The following is a 19,555-nucleotide window of genomic DNA, read 5'->3' as shown; positions in this document are numbered from 1 at the left end:
GTGATGTGTGTTGGGGTAATAGTGATGCAGAACTTGTGGGAGTGACCAACAAATGACTGGTCCAACTTGATTCCCACACCAGAGAGAGAGCCCATACTTAACACTGCACAGATGGCCAGGAGCCAGTCTGGATAGCCCAGAGACCTAAGATAAAACCAAACACTAATGACAAAAAAAATAGCAAAATGATTCCTAGTGGCATTCCACTATAGTCATAGATCTATGACTAGCCCAGTCATCATTAGAGATCTTTGTTCAGCAACTGATGGGAGCAGATACAGAGACCCACAGTCAAACATTAGTCAGAGCCAGGGGACCCCTGAGGCGGGGAGAACTGTAGGAGCCAGACAGGTCAAGGACATCAAAAGAACGTGGTCCACAAGGGTCATAGGATCTCACTGAGACTGAAGCTGCAATACAGGATCTGGTATAGGTATGAGCTAGGTCCTCTGCATATATGTTATAATTGTATGGCTAGATTTTCTTGTGGGACTCATAACAGTGGGGTTAGGGAATGTCTCTGACTTCTTTACCTAAGACCCTTTTTACTCTGGGTTGCCTTATCCAGCCTTAATATGAGACTAGTCTTATTGTAACTTGTTATGCTGTGTTTAGTTCATTTCACTGGGAGGACCACTGTTTTCTGAAGAAAGCTGGTGGAGGAGTTCATCTGCGAAAGAGGGGAAGGTTAGCAGGAGAGACTGCGAGGATTGGAGGGAAGGAAAACTATAGTCAGAATGGCTTATGAGAGAAACAAAATTCAATTTTATTCAGTTCTTAAAAGACTCATTTTCTTTTTAGAATGCACTTGTATTAAAAACAACAGAAAAAAATGAAGCTGGGTGGTGGCAGCACAAGCCTTTAATCCCAGCACTCAGGAGGCAGAGGCTGGTGGATCTCTGTGAGTTCAAGGTCAGCCTGGTCTACAAGAGTTAGTCCCAGAAAAGACAGGCTATAAAGCTATAGAGAAACCCAGTCTTGAAAAACAAAAAAGAAAACAAAAAATGAAGGCAAGGTATTTTATACAGTTAGGAACATAGTTCAGAGGGGCAGAATGTAAGAGGTGTAAGTGCTTTTAACTGTTAATCCATCACCCAAAATTATATTCTAGCATTCATCTTAAATACGTTTCCTATTTCTTTTTGATCTGCTTGTAAGACACTATTTATTTAAGAATTTATTGTTTGATTTTAAGATGCCTATGACCATTTAAATTTTCTTCACATGTTAATTTCTAATGCAATTGATAAGAAATATGTCATTTCTACTCCAAAATTTATTTGAACCTATTTGTGTCCTAATATTTTGACTGCTTGAGAGATGTTCCATGGTTACTTGAGAGGAATATGTGATTTGCTTGTGTGTGTGTATGTAATTTGTTTTTGATAGTTTGAGTATTCTATAAATGTGTTGATATATTTCTTTAGCAATTCTACTTACATAATGCATTATTAAAAGTAGGGCATTATTTCCTCCAAGTTTCATTATATTCATTACCTCTTCATTTCTTCATTCAGTTTTTGCCATATTCAGCTCTACGCTTAATGTATTTTAAGGATTCTGTTAGCATATACGTGCATATAGACGTATTTTTGATATATTAATACTTTATCATTACATGAAATCATAATTCTCATAGTAATTTTTCTCTTAGAACCAAGTTTGTCAGAATTTCTTACCATCATTCCAGTTCTGTTTGCTTGATGGCTGTATGTGATTTCTTTGTAAATCCTTTAAGTATAATCAATGGAAAGGACAATGTCCTGATGCTAGTGATTTATTCATCTGAATATTCTACTCGAGATACACTAGTACACTACTTCCAAACTAGAAATGTTTGCATGGTGTCCTTTGTGTCAAGTAATTAATGGAATTAGAAATCAACCACTGAATTCTAAATATCAATACTTCATAATATCCATGTTTAAAGTGTTACATAGTAAAATAACAGTGAACTTGTTCTCCATTTTAGCAATGATAAATGTTCCATGGTGTATTCTTTCTCAGGAAGAAAATAACCTTCCATAGAACCAGAATCCCTTCTTGTGAAGGGCCGCATCCACATGCCCCATTACAAGATGGCGCTGGCGTCCGGTTTCACCACTAGGTGAATGCACATGTGCTAGGTAACTTTCCACTGCTGTCCCCGCCTACTCCCGAGGCTTCACCTGGGCTAATTGGGCAGCGAACCAATCCAAGGGTGACACGTCCGAAGCAAGGACTGCTTCCTATATAAAGGAGGGGTTCCCTCATTTAGGCGTCCCGGGCCATGTTGGCTTATGCTCTAGCTCCCAAGGGGCATTAAAGCTTTTCTGCAGAAGAATCCTAGTGTCCCGCGTGGTTCTTGCTGGCGAGATGGTAGCGTGGTACACCTTCTTTGACTTTTGACTTCATTACACAGTTTTCACTATTATTTTATAGGAAGAAGCATTTCTCATATGTATTATCATCAGGTTTGTAAGTTCAACTATCTTTGTTTCCCCTTTCTTACCTGTGGTTAAAAGCCTGAATGGAAATCTCAGCCCCATAATCTTTATGAATCTGTCCCATTCTATCATATATTTGTTGTTTTATGGAATGAGTGGATCAGATATACTTTTTATGTACATTCGCTTTCAGCAGAAATCACATTCTTTGGTTTTATTACAAATGAAAATGCTGAATGTCCATTTCCAACCTTCAAAATCAGACACTGGGGGAAAAGGAGCTTGGAAATCTCAAATGAAGTGGTCCTCTTAGGAATTAATATGGAGGTAGTTTAAAAACAACAGTTCAAGTATTTTACTTGACCTTACCCTGTGGTAGGAGAATCCGTTGCTTCCTTTTTCAGAGTATCAGCTTCTGTAAGAGGGGTCAACTACCAGCGACTGATTTTACCATATGTAGAATATATATGTTAAAAGCATGCAGACTGAAACTGACATCACTTTCAGGTCCAGAAAAAGAATGATAAAAAGTTTTAGATTTTGAAGGTTGAAATTAAATGAGTAATTGTTAAAAATTAATAAACTATCATTAAAATGTGTGGAAGTCTTCCCCATGATCATCAGTGAATAGAGAATTCCTGGCAATCTTATATGTAAATGATTGCATCTTATAATCAAAACAACCATGTGATCTCCAGACCTCTAGTTGTTTTAAATTGTAAATAACAAGAATTTAATCATAATATGCAGCTTTAATATCCTGAGACAACATGGAATGACTTAATAATAGGTAGATTTAAATAGTTAACACTACAAATATCCTATAACTGAGGGCCTGGTAATTGTAATTTTCAGCATTACCCTTTTTGCAACCATTTTAAACAAAAATTCCTTATTAAAATAGCTAATCTAAGCAGGTTTTGTTCTGAGGAAATTTACTAGTAATGTCATAACCATGTTCTTTGAAAATGACACAATAAATAACCCACACATACAAATGATTTTGGTTTTTCAAGCTTTAAAGTCCTTCCCAGGAAGCTCTATAAATAAAAGTGGTCATTGCTTCTTGAATGCAAACCAAACCAGCTTTCCAAAGAGGATCTGTTGTCACTTCTTCCTTAAGAAACTGTACCATGAAGATTCATCTCTTTTTCTTTATTCTACTCCTTTGGGTCACAATATTACCAGGTAATATGCAAGTATTTGTCAGAGGTATTTGTAGAAATGGATTTGCAAAGGATTCTGTTGCTATTTGTTAAAAATACTTTCTTTAAAAAAGTTAGAATTAGCATATTGTTTTACTAGATTTACTATGAAATTTTTGAATTACAACATGAAATAATTACTAGTGGGAAACCCATTGAGATATGAAGAAAATGTAGTTTAGGTGATAATATTATATTAACATTAATTTCTTGCTGCTTATGGATATTATCATGCATTTTCAGGATATGATACATAGTAGCGTTAGCTTCCACTCTGCTCAGATTCAAATATATTGAAATCTAAAATGATTGCTAAGTTTCAAATTAAAATAACCATACTCACTCAATTATGTTTATTCAGTAATATATATTTAGCATTTATTCCTTATGAGTTTATGTATTTTTGGGAAACTGTTGCTGAGCATTATCAACTATAAGGTGAAATTAGCTTAGTGTTAGATGATTTAACTTATATTTTTTATTCTACAATAATAGGGTATTAGTGAAATGCTTTTTGGTATCATTTTCTCATAATTATAAGTCAATTATATTTCTTATTGGTTTTCTTTGAAGTATTTCTTGTATTACTCTCTACTGTATTTTGGTGAAAGGTTTCCCTGAAGGACTATCCTTCCTCAACAGGTATACAGTAAAATATTGGTCTTCTTATGAAGTGATACATATTCATTGGTTTCAAAAAACAAAATAGAAATATTGACTTCAATTTATTAATTTAATTTTATATTAATAAATTAATCCATTCATTCATTCATTCATTCATTTTAGACAGTCTAGGCTAATAACCATTATATGCCCCAGGCTTCATATTGCCTCTAACACATAGTAGGTTATTTTCCCATATGTTCTGCAATAATTAACACTAGTAAATAATTTTATAAGTGTATTTCAAACCTCTATCTTTTTTACAACATATTTCTTCAGATTACTAATAACCATAGTTACTTGTTCTTTCCTTCAACAAAATGAAACATTTACATGCAAAGAAGACTAGAAAATTATAATTCACTTAGATAATAGAGTAGAATATATTATATTGTGCGTCAATAGTCTTATGTATTTTTCTTTTACTTCCAAAGGGTAAGCTTCTTTTAAAACTATACATGAACTAAACATACAAAGAACTCTTATTATTATAGACAGGCATAGTATGAAAAACAATAACTGTCACTATGTCTGGATGATATTTTCTTTTCAATGTCAGAAGAGGCATGCTATCAATTTTTTAGAAAAGGCAACTAATAGGCTTACTTTCACTTCGTAGCTCACAAATCTATGGTAATAGAATGAAGTTGAAAATAAATGTACATCACTGGGCCTGCGTAGATGGCTGAGTGCTTATGAATGCTTACTGTTCCTCTAGAGGACCTGAGTTTAGGTTCTCAGTTTCAAGAACCCAGAGTGGGCATTCAGAATCACCTACAATCCCAACTCTAGGGGATCTAATGATCTGTTCTGGCCTCTGTATTCATGTTCACATATGCTGAGTACATAAACTAGTATTGCAGGGTTACACACACAAACACATAAGTAAAATATAACCCAGGATAAAATTTGTGATCTCCATGTGCTCATGAGTTTGAAGACTAAAGAATGACCAACCAACAAGAGACAACACCCTTAGCAAACACTCAGAAGCTGTAAACTGCCAATAGCTCTTCAGCCAATAGTTGGGCTTCATGCAGGGCTGTGTAATTGGCTTGAACTTGTCCAGGGCTGGGCACATAACCACAACCTCCCAGAATACAGTGGTCCTATACATGTTAAGTAGAGTGTATTGATTTGATCCTCCTCAACTTTAGAATCTTAAACTTCAGTATTATTTGCATGAAAATTCTATTTCAAACTGAATTAAAATGACATTATACTATCACTGATATATGTATGTCCTTAAATTTTCAATACAAGGAATTTCCATTTGTATAAATTAGCTTTCTTCTGCATTTTACAAACACTACAAATACACATATAGTATAGAAGTGGAATAATCTTTATTGCTCCACTCTTTTATTTTTTCTTAAAAATTGAAGTTTTTAATTTCTATGAACAGTTGTATTTTAATCTTACATACGCTATGAAAACAGAACAGAATATTTTTGTATCAAAGAGGTAACATAATCTTTCCTTCCCTCATATCCCCAAACATTCAAGGTAATGTAAAGAATAAAACAAACAAAGAAATAAAAATGAAAAGAAATGTAGGTTAAAGAATTATTCTGGGGAATAATTCTGTATAGATTTACTTTGTATATGAATTGAGATTCATATACTACTTAAATTCTCTATCATCTGAGGCTGATATAACAGTATAAATTGCACTCTCATGAGAAAGAAGCAGATAGGGATTCTTCGGAAAGTCATAAGCAGATATTTCAGAGTGAGGATAAAATGTGACTCATGCATTTGAAGACAGAGGTTACTTATTTGTCTTTTCACAGTATTATTTGAACATTGACTATCAATTAGGGGTAATGATGCACCTGCAAAGACATTCAGAAATGCTTGGAAAAGCTTTGTCACAGCCTGTACAACTAGCAACTGTGGGGTGAAGTTCAGTAAGGCTGCTAAATAATCTGGTAAATAACAAGCTCCTCAAGACCAAGATTTGTTCAATCACAAATCCAACTTTGCTTTGGATGTTAAGCCTACCTTACAGTCTTCCATGCCTCCCAAGAATTATTTCTATTTTACAGAAACTAACAATCTGCTATAGTAGCAAATCTCTGTAACCCAAAAACTGAAAGTCTGAGTCAAGGGTTATGAGAAACTCAAGTCCATCCTTGGCTATATAGCAATTTTGAAGTCAGCCTGAGTTTTACGAAATCCTGTCCAAAGCAGGGAAAATCCCCTCTAATTTTACTTTTGTAACTCTAGATAAAAACGTGACAAGTTCACCATGGCAGAATAGCAGTGCTGGGAGAATCTGTTCATAACTCCAACTACAAATTTTTCAACCATTCTTTTTGATTTGTTTTGTTTTCCTAATTAAAATAGACTCTAAAGTAAAGCAAAAGTTAGGAAACTTCTTTTTTTCCCAAGAAAGAAGGTGAGTAAATATTTCAGGTTTTCTGCAACCTATAAGATCAACTCTCATTGAAATATGTAAGCGTTTATATAAAATGTATAAGTGTATACTAATGGAATCATACACCATAAAAAAGTGTCAGGGTGGGCTGGGCCCTATGCACACTTTATTTCTTGCCAATATCAACACAATAAACAGAAACCTGAAGAATGCCTTTTCAAACAACTGTGATTTGGGGAAGCGTTGTGGTAATTTCAGAAATGATGTAAGGGTGAAAATGAATGCACACACACTCTCTCTCTCTTCTCTCTCTCCCCCTCATCTTCTTTCTCTGACACTCCTCTTTTCTCTTTGGTCAATGCCATTGTTATGTACAGATATAATTTAGTTAATATATTTGAGAAAGGAAATCACAAAATGTCCAGGAAAGTTGTATTTGAACAAATTGTTTGCAACTGCTTAATTCTAAATATTTTTGAAAGATAAAATTAAGTTACAATGAATTTTAGTAATAGTTTTCAGCATAAAACATAAGGCTTGTATTGATTATTTATGAGGGCAGAATAGAGCATCCTTAATTCTATTGACAGCTGCAGAAAGAAAGTCAGCAGAATGTAAATCATGACTCACTTTTACCATTGTCTTCAAGAAGTTTTTTTGAGTTCATCACTCAGTCGTTTGTGAAAACCTACTTAGTCCCAAGGCACTTTCTGAAGTCTAGAATATCCCTCATATAAGGCAACAGTGAATTCACTTAAATTTTCCCCAGCATCTGAGGATGGTCACACTATAATCTTTTGTCTCTAAAACTTTCTCTTTATGGATGTGTCATATACAGCTTCCTAATTCCAGCATTCTTTCCTTCTTACAGCCAGAAAGAGGTTTCCCGAGTATGGTAGCTTGGATTTGAGATATCAGTGCAAAATGAGTAAAGGTCACTGTAAAACCCAATGCTCTGAAAATGAATTTAGGATTGGTTTCTGCATAAGACCTGGAACTCACTGCTGCATCTAGAATTTAAGATGGCGGATGAAAAGATACACATAACCCAAGAAGAAGAGCAAGCCTAATTAAGTCTTCCCAGCAAAATTTTCAAGATATGTATGTCTCCGTAAAGCAAAAAGAATCAAATAAAATTTAATCCTGATTCATTCAGAAGTGATTGTAGTTCACATATTAATTGGTACATGCAGAAATAAACTGAATTGAGTCTATTTGTGAACACGTCTCGAACAGTACTCAGAATTTTGTGTTTTGTGATAGTTGACAAAGTAAGACGGTGGGAAAGCCTAAGTCAAAGAAACGACATGCATCTCTGAGATATAGACTGCCAATAGATATGCACTGTTAATGTATTAACACCATGAAAATGTATGAAGTACTAGGCTTGGTGAGTACATATTGAGAACAAAGATCATTCTCATGAGTTACAAAGTGCTTAAGAGAGAAAATATACAAGGCATAAGAATAAAGTAGCAGAGAAAATTCACATTGCCTCTAGGGTCTCTTCATGTTTATTATTTAATGGAGAGAAATGTAAGTCAAAAGGAATGGAAGACATTTCAGAAAGAAGAATACAGTCATAATTATTAGTTTAATCTTTTCTTTATATCAAAGAGCTGATATTGCACAAGGAGATACACTCACCTTCACTTTTCACCTCTGTTCAGTCTCAGTTCCTCTCCTGCCTCTGAGTGTTCAACATTCTGATCTGCAACACTACATAAAATATCTGTACAATATACAACCAAATGCCTGCCCTTTATTATTGCCATAGCATTGCAATTTAACCATTTATATCAAATCAAACTTCTTGTGAAACATACACTCACCCAATATAATAGAATAGGTTTGGGCACATTAATTAATGGAAAGGAAAATTATTAAAGAGACACATGTGGGCTAGAATATGAATCAGAAAAAGTAGGAAATTCATAATTTCTTTTATTGTGGTCTCTCTGTGAGCTCATTCCTGTATGCAGATAGAGAGATAGAGACAGCAGATGGAGCAAGTTCATACTAAATGTGCCACACACATGGTGGAAATAAGATGCCACTGCGTAGGCTATACTGAAGTGTGTGTGTGTGTGTGTGTGTGTGTGTGTGTGTGTGTGTGTGTATGACTGATTAATTTTCAGTGTTTTAATTCAATGAAAGGATGAGTTCCATCATGAAGAGATTATTTTCTAAATACATACTGGTGCTTTTAGTGTGTTTTTCTTTTTCAGATTTCAATATCTTTAAACAGGCAAATTATCCCATGTGTTCCCTTGCAACATATACACTGAAAAGTATTTATATCTTATGGTAGTCATTTGCAGCAGGCTCTCTTTTCCTTGACACTCTTGGTACTGTGGTCTGAATAATTCTCTTTAGAATAGCTACATGTTAAATTACATATCAATGGGCAGGGCATGTCACAGCATCCAGGGCTTTTACTCACTGGATACCAGCAGCAATTGCTCCTTTAAAGACGAAAATAAAAATACCCACATATGTTGATAAATACCTCCTTTGCAAAGTGAAACACATGTCGACACAAAGCAGCCATTCTCACAGAAATTAAAACTTTAAATGGAAGCGAAATAACGACTAACACTGTCATGTGGCCAGTAATAACATTTCTGTGTCTTATAAGAATAAATGTCTATTCAAAAGTTTATTATATTGCTATATGTTAGCTGCAGACATACTGATAATTCCAGAAAAAAATTAAACTATATTTTTTGCAATGAATCTATTAATTGTATGATTAGAACATTGTGATTTTACCTAACCCATTATTGAGTCATTGCTACCACAAGCCTTCGACTAGAATAGCTTGTTAGGAACTAGCCAGAAGTTGAAAATGGTTAGATGTTCTCCAGATGGAGTCATCGCTTTAAGCAGGCTGCCCTAGCATGTCTGGGACTCTTCCCAACATTTAGTAATCCATTGAGAGAAATCAAATCCCTCTCAACTGTACATGAAAGTCACTGTCCTATGTCTTCAGTTCAAGATGAAAAGGCTAGAAACAAAATGAGAATACTTAAGAAATCTTTTGTGATTTTCTGTTTATATCAGATTTAAAAACTAAGCATGACTATTTGTGCTTGTAACCCCAGCATCATGTGCAGAGTCAGGTGTCTGGAAAATTACTGGCCTGCCAGTTTACTGAAAAGTGAGTTGTAGATTCTGTTAAAGACTTTTCCTCGGGGAATAAAGAGAATGCAGAGGAAGGAATCTGATATTCTTCTCTAGCTCTGCATGTATGTGCCCAGGTTCACACACCTGTACACCCAAGCAGGCGCACATCACAGTGTCATACAATGAACAAGTGAACGTATAAAGGTCAAGTGAATTATTGATGTGTCAGACAGTAGCAACTGGAGTTTGTCAGAGACTGACAAAGAAGAGGACAAAATTGCTCAAAGATTTCTTGTCTAGACACTCACCGAGGAAGTTTTGTCATTTATTGGAAGGATGTGGTCATTGGAACAAATCTCAGTGGTATAAACTCACTTAGTTCAGTGTATGTGAACTTGGAAATGTAGAACTGATTTTAAAAGTTACTGTATGGAGAAGATAGAAAACCACTGTGTGTGGAGTATGGTGATCTTTTGAATTGATGGGAGAAGAGAGCAATCAGTTTCAGTCAGTGTATTAGCAGTTTATCAGAGCATGGGCTCTGTGCCCTTAATTGGGAGAGAGAGAACACACAGACATAGATGCTGGCATCTAACTTCACATGGTGGAAAAGGCTTAGGATGTCTCTTACAAATATTAACTGGGCTACTGAAGGGGAAAAAAAAAAACTATAGCTAGGAGTGGAGATGGCAAAGGACCTAGAATTGTAAACTAGATTAAATGCTGTGATGGAAATTTTAAAAACCCAGAGAACCGGTCAGCCTTGACCTGATTTACAAAGGCCTCCGTCACCTCCACTTGTGTTCCTTATTCTCATATTGACCCATGTAGCTTTTTATAGTACGTAACTCAAAAATAATCTGAAAATTCTGTCACTTTATGTGATTTTTCTTGCTTCGTCCAAGTTTTCTCAACTCTCTTATCTAAAAAAAATTGGACTCTCTCATCTTATTTTTTCATGGTATTCTCTAACCTGTGTAAATCCTATTTGTGCCCAAACCTATGACAACTTATCTAAACTTAGCTTCCATCTTACAACTCTTGCAGGTGCCCACATTTATTCACCGGTATTAAATTTCTATTCCCATCTAGCACAAGAAACCAGCAAAACTTAGTTACTAATAAAATGCGAGAGTTTAAAGAAAGAAGAATGCTTTTTTTATAAAACTGAAAATTAAAATAATCATCAAGTTCAAAGATTAGTTTAACCAATCACAAACTTCTATGATAAGCCTTCTATACTAAGAAAAATAAAAAAGCTTATTTGTGAACTACAAACTAGAATATATATGGATATTATCATTTCATGTTATTGGACACAATGCCCTGAAGTGGGAAATTATTATAAATTACACTTTATAGTCCAGTAAAAAAAAAAAAACATACTTGTTTGACACAGAAAATAACAAATGGACAGCTAGTGATGGAGTATGGGTATTTTTCATTAAATATAAAAATTATGTTCCTATTATATCCACACCTAGTCACTTTTCCAGATGATACGTATACTGAATATACATGTTTAAGCAATTGACTTCCTGTAAAATAAATCCAAGATGGAGGGACACAATCAAAATGGTCACTAAGACATCATAATTAGAAGTTTGTGTTTGTACTGTAGAGAAGACAATACTGTTTAAAACTGCATCTGCATTTCCATTGCAAGACTTAGGCACTAACAATGCTCCGTTTAAAATCAACTCTTACTATGAATCCAAAAGTGAAATAAAGACAAGCACATTTAAAGTGCTCTAGTTTAGATTTCTTAACAACGTCTACACTATAAGTGCTGCTTACATATTTCATACATAATATCTTTTAAGATTTCACAAAATGTGTCAAACTTATTACAATAAACGCACTATATAGAGATCTACCCCACAACTATTTTATTTTGAAAGAGCCTGTGGTTCAAGGTCTAACTTCTCAATGATCTTTCTTCTGTCTTAGTGTCAGCACAAACCTTGCATAAGCACATGGTTTCTCAAACCTACCCCTACACATTTCCAGTTCTGCCTCGGTTTTCCCAGGGAATCATGAGACCACAGGAAAAGTCATTAACAGAAAAGCAATGTGGTATCATGTAGAAAAATATATTCATGCACACACAGAAACACACACACACATATATACACATTTTGAATATATAAATAGTATATATATATATATATATATATATATATATATATATATATATATATATATCAGAGAAAGACAGAGATGGCGAAGAACCCAATCCATGAAGAATGTGAGAGACTAGCATTGAATCAGGTGTACTGGGTTTTTAACTCTTAATTTCTTGAGACCTTTCAGTCAGGACTCGAAATGACGAATGATGATTAACGTTCCCTTTAACCACATTTATGGTAAAGACTTCTGGAAAGCTTCCTGAAATATTTCTTTTTGACAGAGATACCAAATCAGTATTTGAGGTTTTGCTTTTTTCATCAAAATTCATTATCATAAACCCTCTTTCTCTAGTAGTATATAAGAAGTACTGCAGAATGAGTGAAGAGATACTGTGTGTCCTTTTACCCATGACTTCTTTTGATTTTAATGTGATATGTGTCCATTAATTTCAGCAACCTAATAAAAACATTCTTATACTCATGGATCATTTTATATAGCATTGCATATTTTTGCATCCTTATTAATTAATAAATAAGCATACTAAGGAATATCATTCTTATTCAAAAATGTATGTATGGTAAATTTGTGACTCTTCTGTGCAACTAAGAATTAATTTTAAAATGTGTCTGGAGGATAACTCAGTGATTAAAGGACTACTGTTCAAGTGTAAGGACGAGTTTGGTCCTCAGCATCACATAAAGAAGAGGGATATGTGGCAGTATATATTGGTAGAGACATACCTATATTCCCAGAGCTTGGGATATAGTAGCAGTGGGTCCTTACCATAGTCTAAAATAGCCAAAAGTGTGCTCTGGGTTCAGTGAGACTCTACCTCAATAGCAAAGAAAGAAAAGCACCCGATTTCAGCCTCAGGTCTCCACACACACGTATATGTGCAATGGCATATACATGCACACAGACACACACACGGAAACCACAAAACTCATTTTTAACACATCTTATTTTCCAGATCATATAATTTTATAGAATTTGTATAGTACTTTTTTTCTTTCAAATAATGATAAAACAAAGACTCAGTAATTTTATGTGACTAATGATTTAAGATAAGTCATCCTTTTTTGTGAATTTATGGCATCTGAAAAAAATCACGGTAAATTTAGTGTTGGCAAGGCATAATGACTAAGGGATGCTGATTAATTTATTAAAGTCCCAGCAACAGCTTTAAAAACAGTCTGAAATACAGGCCTCAAGCATACTTTTCTCTGTCTTAAATATTGCTAACCATAGTTCTGAAAAGTTTAAATTTCATTGAAATATGCCAGTGACCAGAAACTCCCTTCATCAGTTAGCCTCCAGTACCTAAAGAACCACCTGTGTTTATATGTCACTCTTGCTGGTCTCTTCTCCTTTCATTTAACTTCCTGCTCTCCAACAAGAGCATCCTGTGCAGTAAGGCCGCTCAGCAGGGTTTCTGACACTTGTGTATTTCCTTACCCAGAGAACACTGGCAAGTCACAAAATACCTGCCTTACCCAGTGGGAGCCCTATGAATTTCATTTAGATTCTAAACCTGTAGGACTTCCTCTGAGGTTGCATAATCTAAGCCTAAACTTGGTTACATTTATTCTCAAATTCTGTGTAAATTTGTTCTACATTTTCTTTTCTATTATGGGAATTATCTAACATATAACTCTGATGGACATTATTAAAGCGTCTTTTTATAAGTGGAATGATAGCCTCCAAATAAATAATTACACTGATAAAATTTGGAAAATAAAAATCTGACTTTAAGGATTGTTTTTTATTCTAAAGGGAAAAATTCCATTGTAGATTATTTTTTACAATAAAATCCTCAAATAAGAGCACTTTTATACCTTTATCACAGTTTTCGCTATGAAAATATGAAATTTTTACATAGTTTAACACATGAAATGACTATTTCAGGATCTCAGAACAACATGTTATTGCTTTTGACAGTTTTTTAAAGCCGCACAATGTGAGTTTTTACCGTTATTTGTACATGGGAAGCACTTTAGATTCTCCAGTAACTGACTGTCAGTAAGTCGTGCATAACCACTAGGCTGTTGTGACTAGACTACATCAGTAAGGTGTCAAGAATCAACAAATCAGATTATCATGCAAGGGTTTAGGTTTAGGCTAGATGAAAATAAATAACATAGCAAACACATTATAAACTATAGACAAATAGTAGGGCATAAATTTGAAAGAGAGCAAAAAAGGGTATGTAAAAGGGTTTTGAGTAGGGAAAAGCAAGGGAGAGATGATGTAATTATTTTATAATCTCAAAAGCAATTTTAAAAAATGGCAAGCATGGCACCTGCACAGATCTGCACCAGACCCTCTATTTATATATTATGGCTGTTTGCTTGATGACCTTAAATTGGGAGTATGTGGACCATGGGAAAGGGTTGTCGGGGAGGTGAGAGGAAGGGAGGGGAGTAGAGAAAATATGTATAGCTCAATAGAGCCAATAAAAAATTAAATTTTAAAAAGATATTGCTAAAATTGAGAGTATTGATGACCTTTTTTTTGTTTGCCATTAAGACCCTTTTTCTTGTCTTGTCCAACCTCTATAAGAGGATTACAGCTTTGTTTTATTGTATTTTGGTTTGCATCTGACTGTATTTTGCTTTGTCCTGTTTGGTGATCCTCTCTTGGAGGCCTGCTCTTTTCTGAAGAGGAATTGAAAAAGGGGTGGATCTGAGGGAAAGAAAGGTGGAAGAAGCTGGGAGGAGCTAGGAGGACTGGAGAGAGGGGAAACTGTGGTTGGGATGTATTGTATGAGAGAAGAATCATTTTAAATAAAAGATCAATCTTCAAAGCATTAATAACTAAAAATAAGTGTCTGGAATGGACAGCAAAGCCATGGACAACAAAGCCTTTCTGCACAGATATGGAAAACAATGACATTTGCTTTAAAAGTTGTAAATGAAATATTTACAAGCTAGTAAAAGTATAAATATTGTTTTAATCAATGAGTCGTCAAGTAAGTCAGCTTAGTAAATGGAGAATAAAAATTGTAGATCCAGGAGATCCAAGATGATGTGGGGCAATCAAGATGCTTGTAGTTTCATCCTTTCCCCAAACGACTACTGAGTTGTAAAAACAATGAACAGTTGCTCCTCTTCCCAGACCCTATTATGTCATTATCAGAGCATAATTTTAACTCATATAAAATTATACAGCTCTAACTTCATGTATATGTATGTATGTATTTAGGCATAGACATCAAGGAAATGTGAATTCTCCATGGTAACATGTTTCACTGTGATATTTTCACACATGTATAAAAGGTACCTTGGCCATATTGAGCTCCAACTTTTCCTTTAGTACCTCTCCCATTGACCTTCTTTCTCTTTCCAGAGAGTTTCTTTCCTCTTTCATGTGTTTCTTTTTCTTGGTTGCAGCCAGAAGTAACATGTCACCAAAATACAGACTAGAGAGATGTGAACGAGTGAGAGGCATATGTAAGACCCACTGTGATGAGGATGAGTTTGATTTCGGATACTGCATCAAATGGAGGAACCAGTGCTGCATATGAACTACCGCAGTGCTGAAAGAAGGTACACCTAAGCCTAACTAGAATGCTCATCCGTGCTGCCGCTGACATCCATATGCCATCAACTTTAAGAACTGATAAGTAAACCTTCACAGAGCTACACTGGAGTACGCACTTTTTTTTGTGTCTCTTGAAGAATATATAGATTGGTTCTGAGTATTTGCTATTGCAATAAAAGTGCTCTAAACATTTCTATGAGGACTTTGCTTGGATATGTGTTTGTTTTTGTTGTTCTTAGCTAACTACTTAGAAAATAAATGAAGTATGTGGCAATATACATGTAACTTTTCAAATAAACCATCAAACTGTTTTCTACACTTATTTTACCTGTCCCTGTCTCTCTCTCTGTGTTTCTCTGCCTGAGTATGTGTGTGTGTGTGTGCATGTGTTTGTTTGTGTGTGTGTTGTGTTATGTGTGCTGTGTCCATTTCCACGTATTATGTCACACAAATAGAGGTGCCAAGGATGACACTCAGGTTGTCAGGCTTGGTGGCAAGTGCCTATACATGCTAGACCTTCTTGACAGCTCTGTTTTCAAAATTGAAGATTTTACACTCCCTCAGTAAGTATAGAGCTGTGTTTCCTCCTTTGTCTTGTGAAGTAAATCCATTCATTTCTTACTTTTATACATTCTGGTAGGTGTGATGCTGACATTTAACAAGAAGGCAAATAAAGTGTTGCACTGAACATGCTTCCTCAATAACATCAGCTAAATCTTTGTACATTATTAATTTAGCATTGGTTTTAAATTCTAATTTGAAAATTTTGCATTGTTTATATGGAGAAACTCTATTCTTTGCTCAACATTACAAGGCACACTTCCATCCCAACAGGGCAATGGTGTACACCTTTAGCCCCCTTATATTATAGCACTGGGGAGATAGAGGCAGGCAGATCTCAGTGACTTTGAAGTCAACTTGGTCTACAAAGCATGTACCAGGACAACCAGAACTGCTAGACAGAGAAACCCTGTCTTGACAAACAAATCAAACAAAACAAAAAATGTGCAACATAAAGTAGGAACACTAACCTTCACCTTTCATCTTTGTTTTTCTTCAGTTGCACTATTACCTTGAAAATTTACATTCTGAAAATTTCCTCTGTGGTAGCTCCTGGTGTAGGCTATAGTTAGAATGATTTAACAATTTTTAAAAATTGTTTGATTTTGTTTCATATACAATACCTGCATAATCTATTAATTGTCAATAACTGAACATTGCTATCTCTAGATTATTTTTCTTTATAGTGATAACAGCTTGATGTTCATATAATTTAAGTCATTGTAGATAGATGGATAAATGTCCAGAATTTCTCCCTCTTCTTATTTCTAATGTTTTAATTCATATAGAACATCACTTTGCCACTCCTTTTCGTCCTTCCAGCCCCTCTTGTACACCTTTCCATCCCTCACATTCAAGTTCATAGCCTCTTCTTCTTTGATTACATTTGTTACATAAAACATATACATGCACATATGTGTGTATATGTATGTGTGCATGAATATATATAAAAACAAATTACTGGTTAAATTTTGTCATTTGTGTGTATATGCTTTCAAGGCTGAACACTCTGTCTTAACTTTCTCTTAATAAGTATTTTAACATTATAAAATGGCTTTAAATTGTTAATGACATTCTCTGCCTGAAATATTTTTTGTCATACCTTAAGATGGGCCCTTCGAGTTTCTTTGAACTAATGATAGTATATGATATCATTGACATACTAAAGATTTATCTTTGCTTTAGCAGTTGTGATGTGCTTTTCCCATCTAGCTGCGTGTTGATATCATTAATTTAATTAAGCTCATTTAATAGGTATTCTATATAATTTTCTTATATACCATCTTAATTATTTATAACTATATTTGAATTAATTGTATACTCTAAATAATTTTGTTTTTTGATTGACTTACAAAATACATGCAATACATTCTGCTACTTTAGAGAATATTCTGATGTTTAATGTTGTCATTTTTATCTTGTGTTTCTTTTTTCATTTCCTACTTCTGGACAACTGTACTGTAATTGACCTTAATCACATGTAGTTACTTTCCACTATATTTAGTTTTTATTTCTATGTCTTTTTATATTGCTGAAGATTTTATCCAGGACCTCAAGTACACTAGCAGAGCAAAGTACCATTTAAACACACACACACCACACACGACAGTGTTTGTTTTTTCTTTTCCTCTCTCTTTTGCCTCTTTTGTAGAAGATGTGCCCTTAATGGCACTACTTCTATGAGTGGGAAAAAAAAAGAAAAAGAAAAAGAAAAAAAAAGGAGAAAACATTGTCTTAAAATTACACAAATTTTCATTTTAATAAGTTCAACTGGCATGTAGGTATCATTTCATCTCTCCAAAAAAAGTGCAATCTCACCTCATAGGAAATGGGATAGTTTACTATAGCACCAAGGAAGAGTGATCATGGCCCAGGATTATAGATTTACATTATCCCAAATTCTGTTTTCTGTGAACTTACAATTTGAAGAGGTTTGTACAGCAAGAGAACAAGGTCAAGAGACATTTTTCAAGTACATCAGCAGACACATTATTACAGGACACAATGCAGGAAAGTCAGATGTGATGAGCCTCAAATGTTATAAAGTCTGAGTGATGGAAACTAGATGCTTCAATGTTTTTCAAAATGTTTCACCTGGTAGTCCAAAGACATTAGATCAGACACAGCCATGGGCAAGTAAGGGCTAGTGATTCCTGTGACTGGTTTATATTTGGCTTCTCACGGCTTGCTGAAATTTGATTGCTTTCTTATAAATTTTATAGGTTATTTTAACTATGTTAAAAGATATATTCTTACTTTTTAAATTATGTGAATGAGTATGTGTCTGTGTTTCTGTTTGGCCGTGTGCTTATAGAAGCCAGAAGAAGGTTTCAATTCATAAGCACTGCAGTCACAGGTAGTTGTTAGCAGCCTGATGTGGATGCTGGGAACCAAGCTGTAGGATCACTACTTTTCTTAACTGCTGTGCAAGTCTTCAGCCCATACTGTGAACAGTTTAAAATACTATGCTTAATTCACAGTGTAATTATTCATAATACTAAGGCTGCTTCCAGGTCAGATTTAATGTAAAAGGCCCATCTTGAAAAGAGCACCTACCGAAGTATCTTAACTGATACAGCAAGATGACCCTCAGATTATTACAGAGAGTAAAGACCTATACTATCACTGTTTACAGAAAGATTTAGATTGATAGAATGTAGATTCCTCTACCCCCCTTTTCATACACACACACACACACACACACACACACACACACACACACACGACTGCTTACAAGTAAGTCACATTTTGGAAATCAAATTTTTGAAATTTTATTTACAAAAAAGGGCTACTTTTTCTTCATAGTGACATCTCAGTGTGTCAGGGCCCTTAAAATATCTCAGGGTTTGTATCTCTATTTTTGACTTTCTTTTGCTTGTTGTTTTTTCCTAATTGTCCTCTGAACAGTTGCTTGCTCGGTGACTTGCATAGCTGACTTACATAGCAATAAGATCAGTTACTACATCATATACTCAACAGGTGAAAGACCATGTACAAAGGCCAGATCATACAATCTTTTATTTTCAAGATGTGGGGATGACAAAGTCAAGTTATCAAATGTATCAAAACTCAAGAATTAAAATATACCCTAATGTGTTGATTTTTGTTTGTTTTTAGGTAATATGAATATTTAAATATTTTTTCTTTTCTTTAAAGACTATGCCCATCTTTGTTTGTAAATAAATTTTCATTATTTAATCTTGTTTGATGCTCATGGCCTTTTGAGTAATGAGGCGTTAAGGAAAACCACAGACACTTCTACTTATGCTAGCCTGACAGGGAACTAAGAGATGTCCTTCTACACTATGAACATCAACAAATTTAAAATAGAATATATTTTAAAAATGCTTAATATAGGGTTGTATACACTTGAATTAGGCAACACTACTTAGTAAACAAAAGATAAAACCAATAGCAACAGTAAAGTATGTGAGGATTAAACTGGTTGAACGTGTGGTGGTGGTGGAGAAAACAAAACAAATCCATGTAGGGACTCTAGGTTTTATAGTCACATAGTACTAAAA

The 19,555-nt window shown here is 34.6% G+C and overlaps 2 protein-coding genes across 2 annotated transcripts; both read left to right on the top strand.

Moving 5' to 3' along the window:
- The first annotated feature begins 3,559 nt into the window (after positions 1-3,559).
- LOC125407982 (beta-defensin 17-like) lies at positions 3,560-7,723 on the top strand. Its single transcript, XM_085680156.1, has 2 exons — positions 3,560-3,614; positions 7,546-7,723. Exons 1-2 carry the CDS (start codon positions 3,560-3,562, stop codon positions 7,686-7,688), a joined length of 198 nt encoding a protein of 65 aa, XP_085536282.1. The 3' UTR covers positions 7,689-7,723.
- A 4,297-nt stretch (positions 7,724-12,020) lies between these two features.
- Positions 12,021-15,453, top strand: LOC125407975 (beta-defensin 110-like). The gene is made up of 2 exons (XM_087897882.1): positions 12,021-12,048; positions 15,206-15,453. The coding sequence occupies exons 1-2, from the start codon at positions 12,021-12,023 to the stop codon at positions 15,451-15,453; spliced, it is 276 nt and encodes a 91-aa protein (XP_087754008.1).
- Positions 15,454-19,555: the final 4,102 nt, after the last annotated feature.

Source organism: Myodes glareolus, chromosome 18 (genome assembly GCF_982192425.1).
Source record: "Myodes glareolus chromosome 18, mMyoGla1.1, whole genome shotgun sequence".
Taxonomy (NCBI): Eukaryota; Metazoa; Chordata; class Mammalia; order Rodentia; family Cricetidae; genus Myodes; species Myodes glareolus.
The sequence above is the reverse complement of the archived record's forward strand: the minus strand, read 5'-3'. Positions and strand labels throughout refer to the sequence as shown.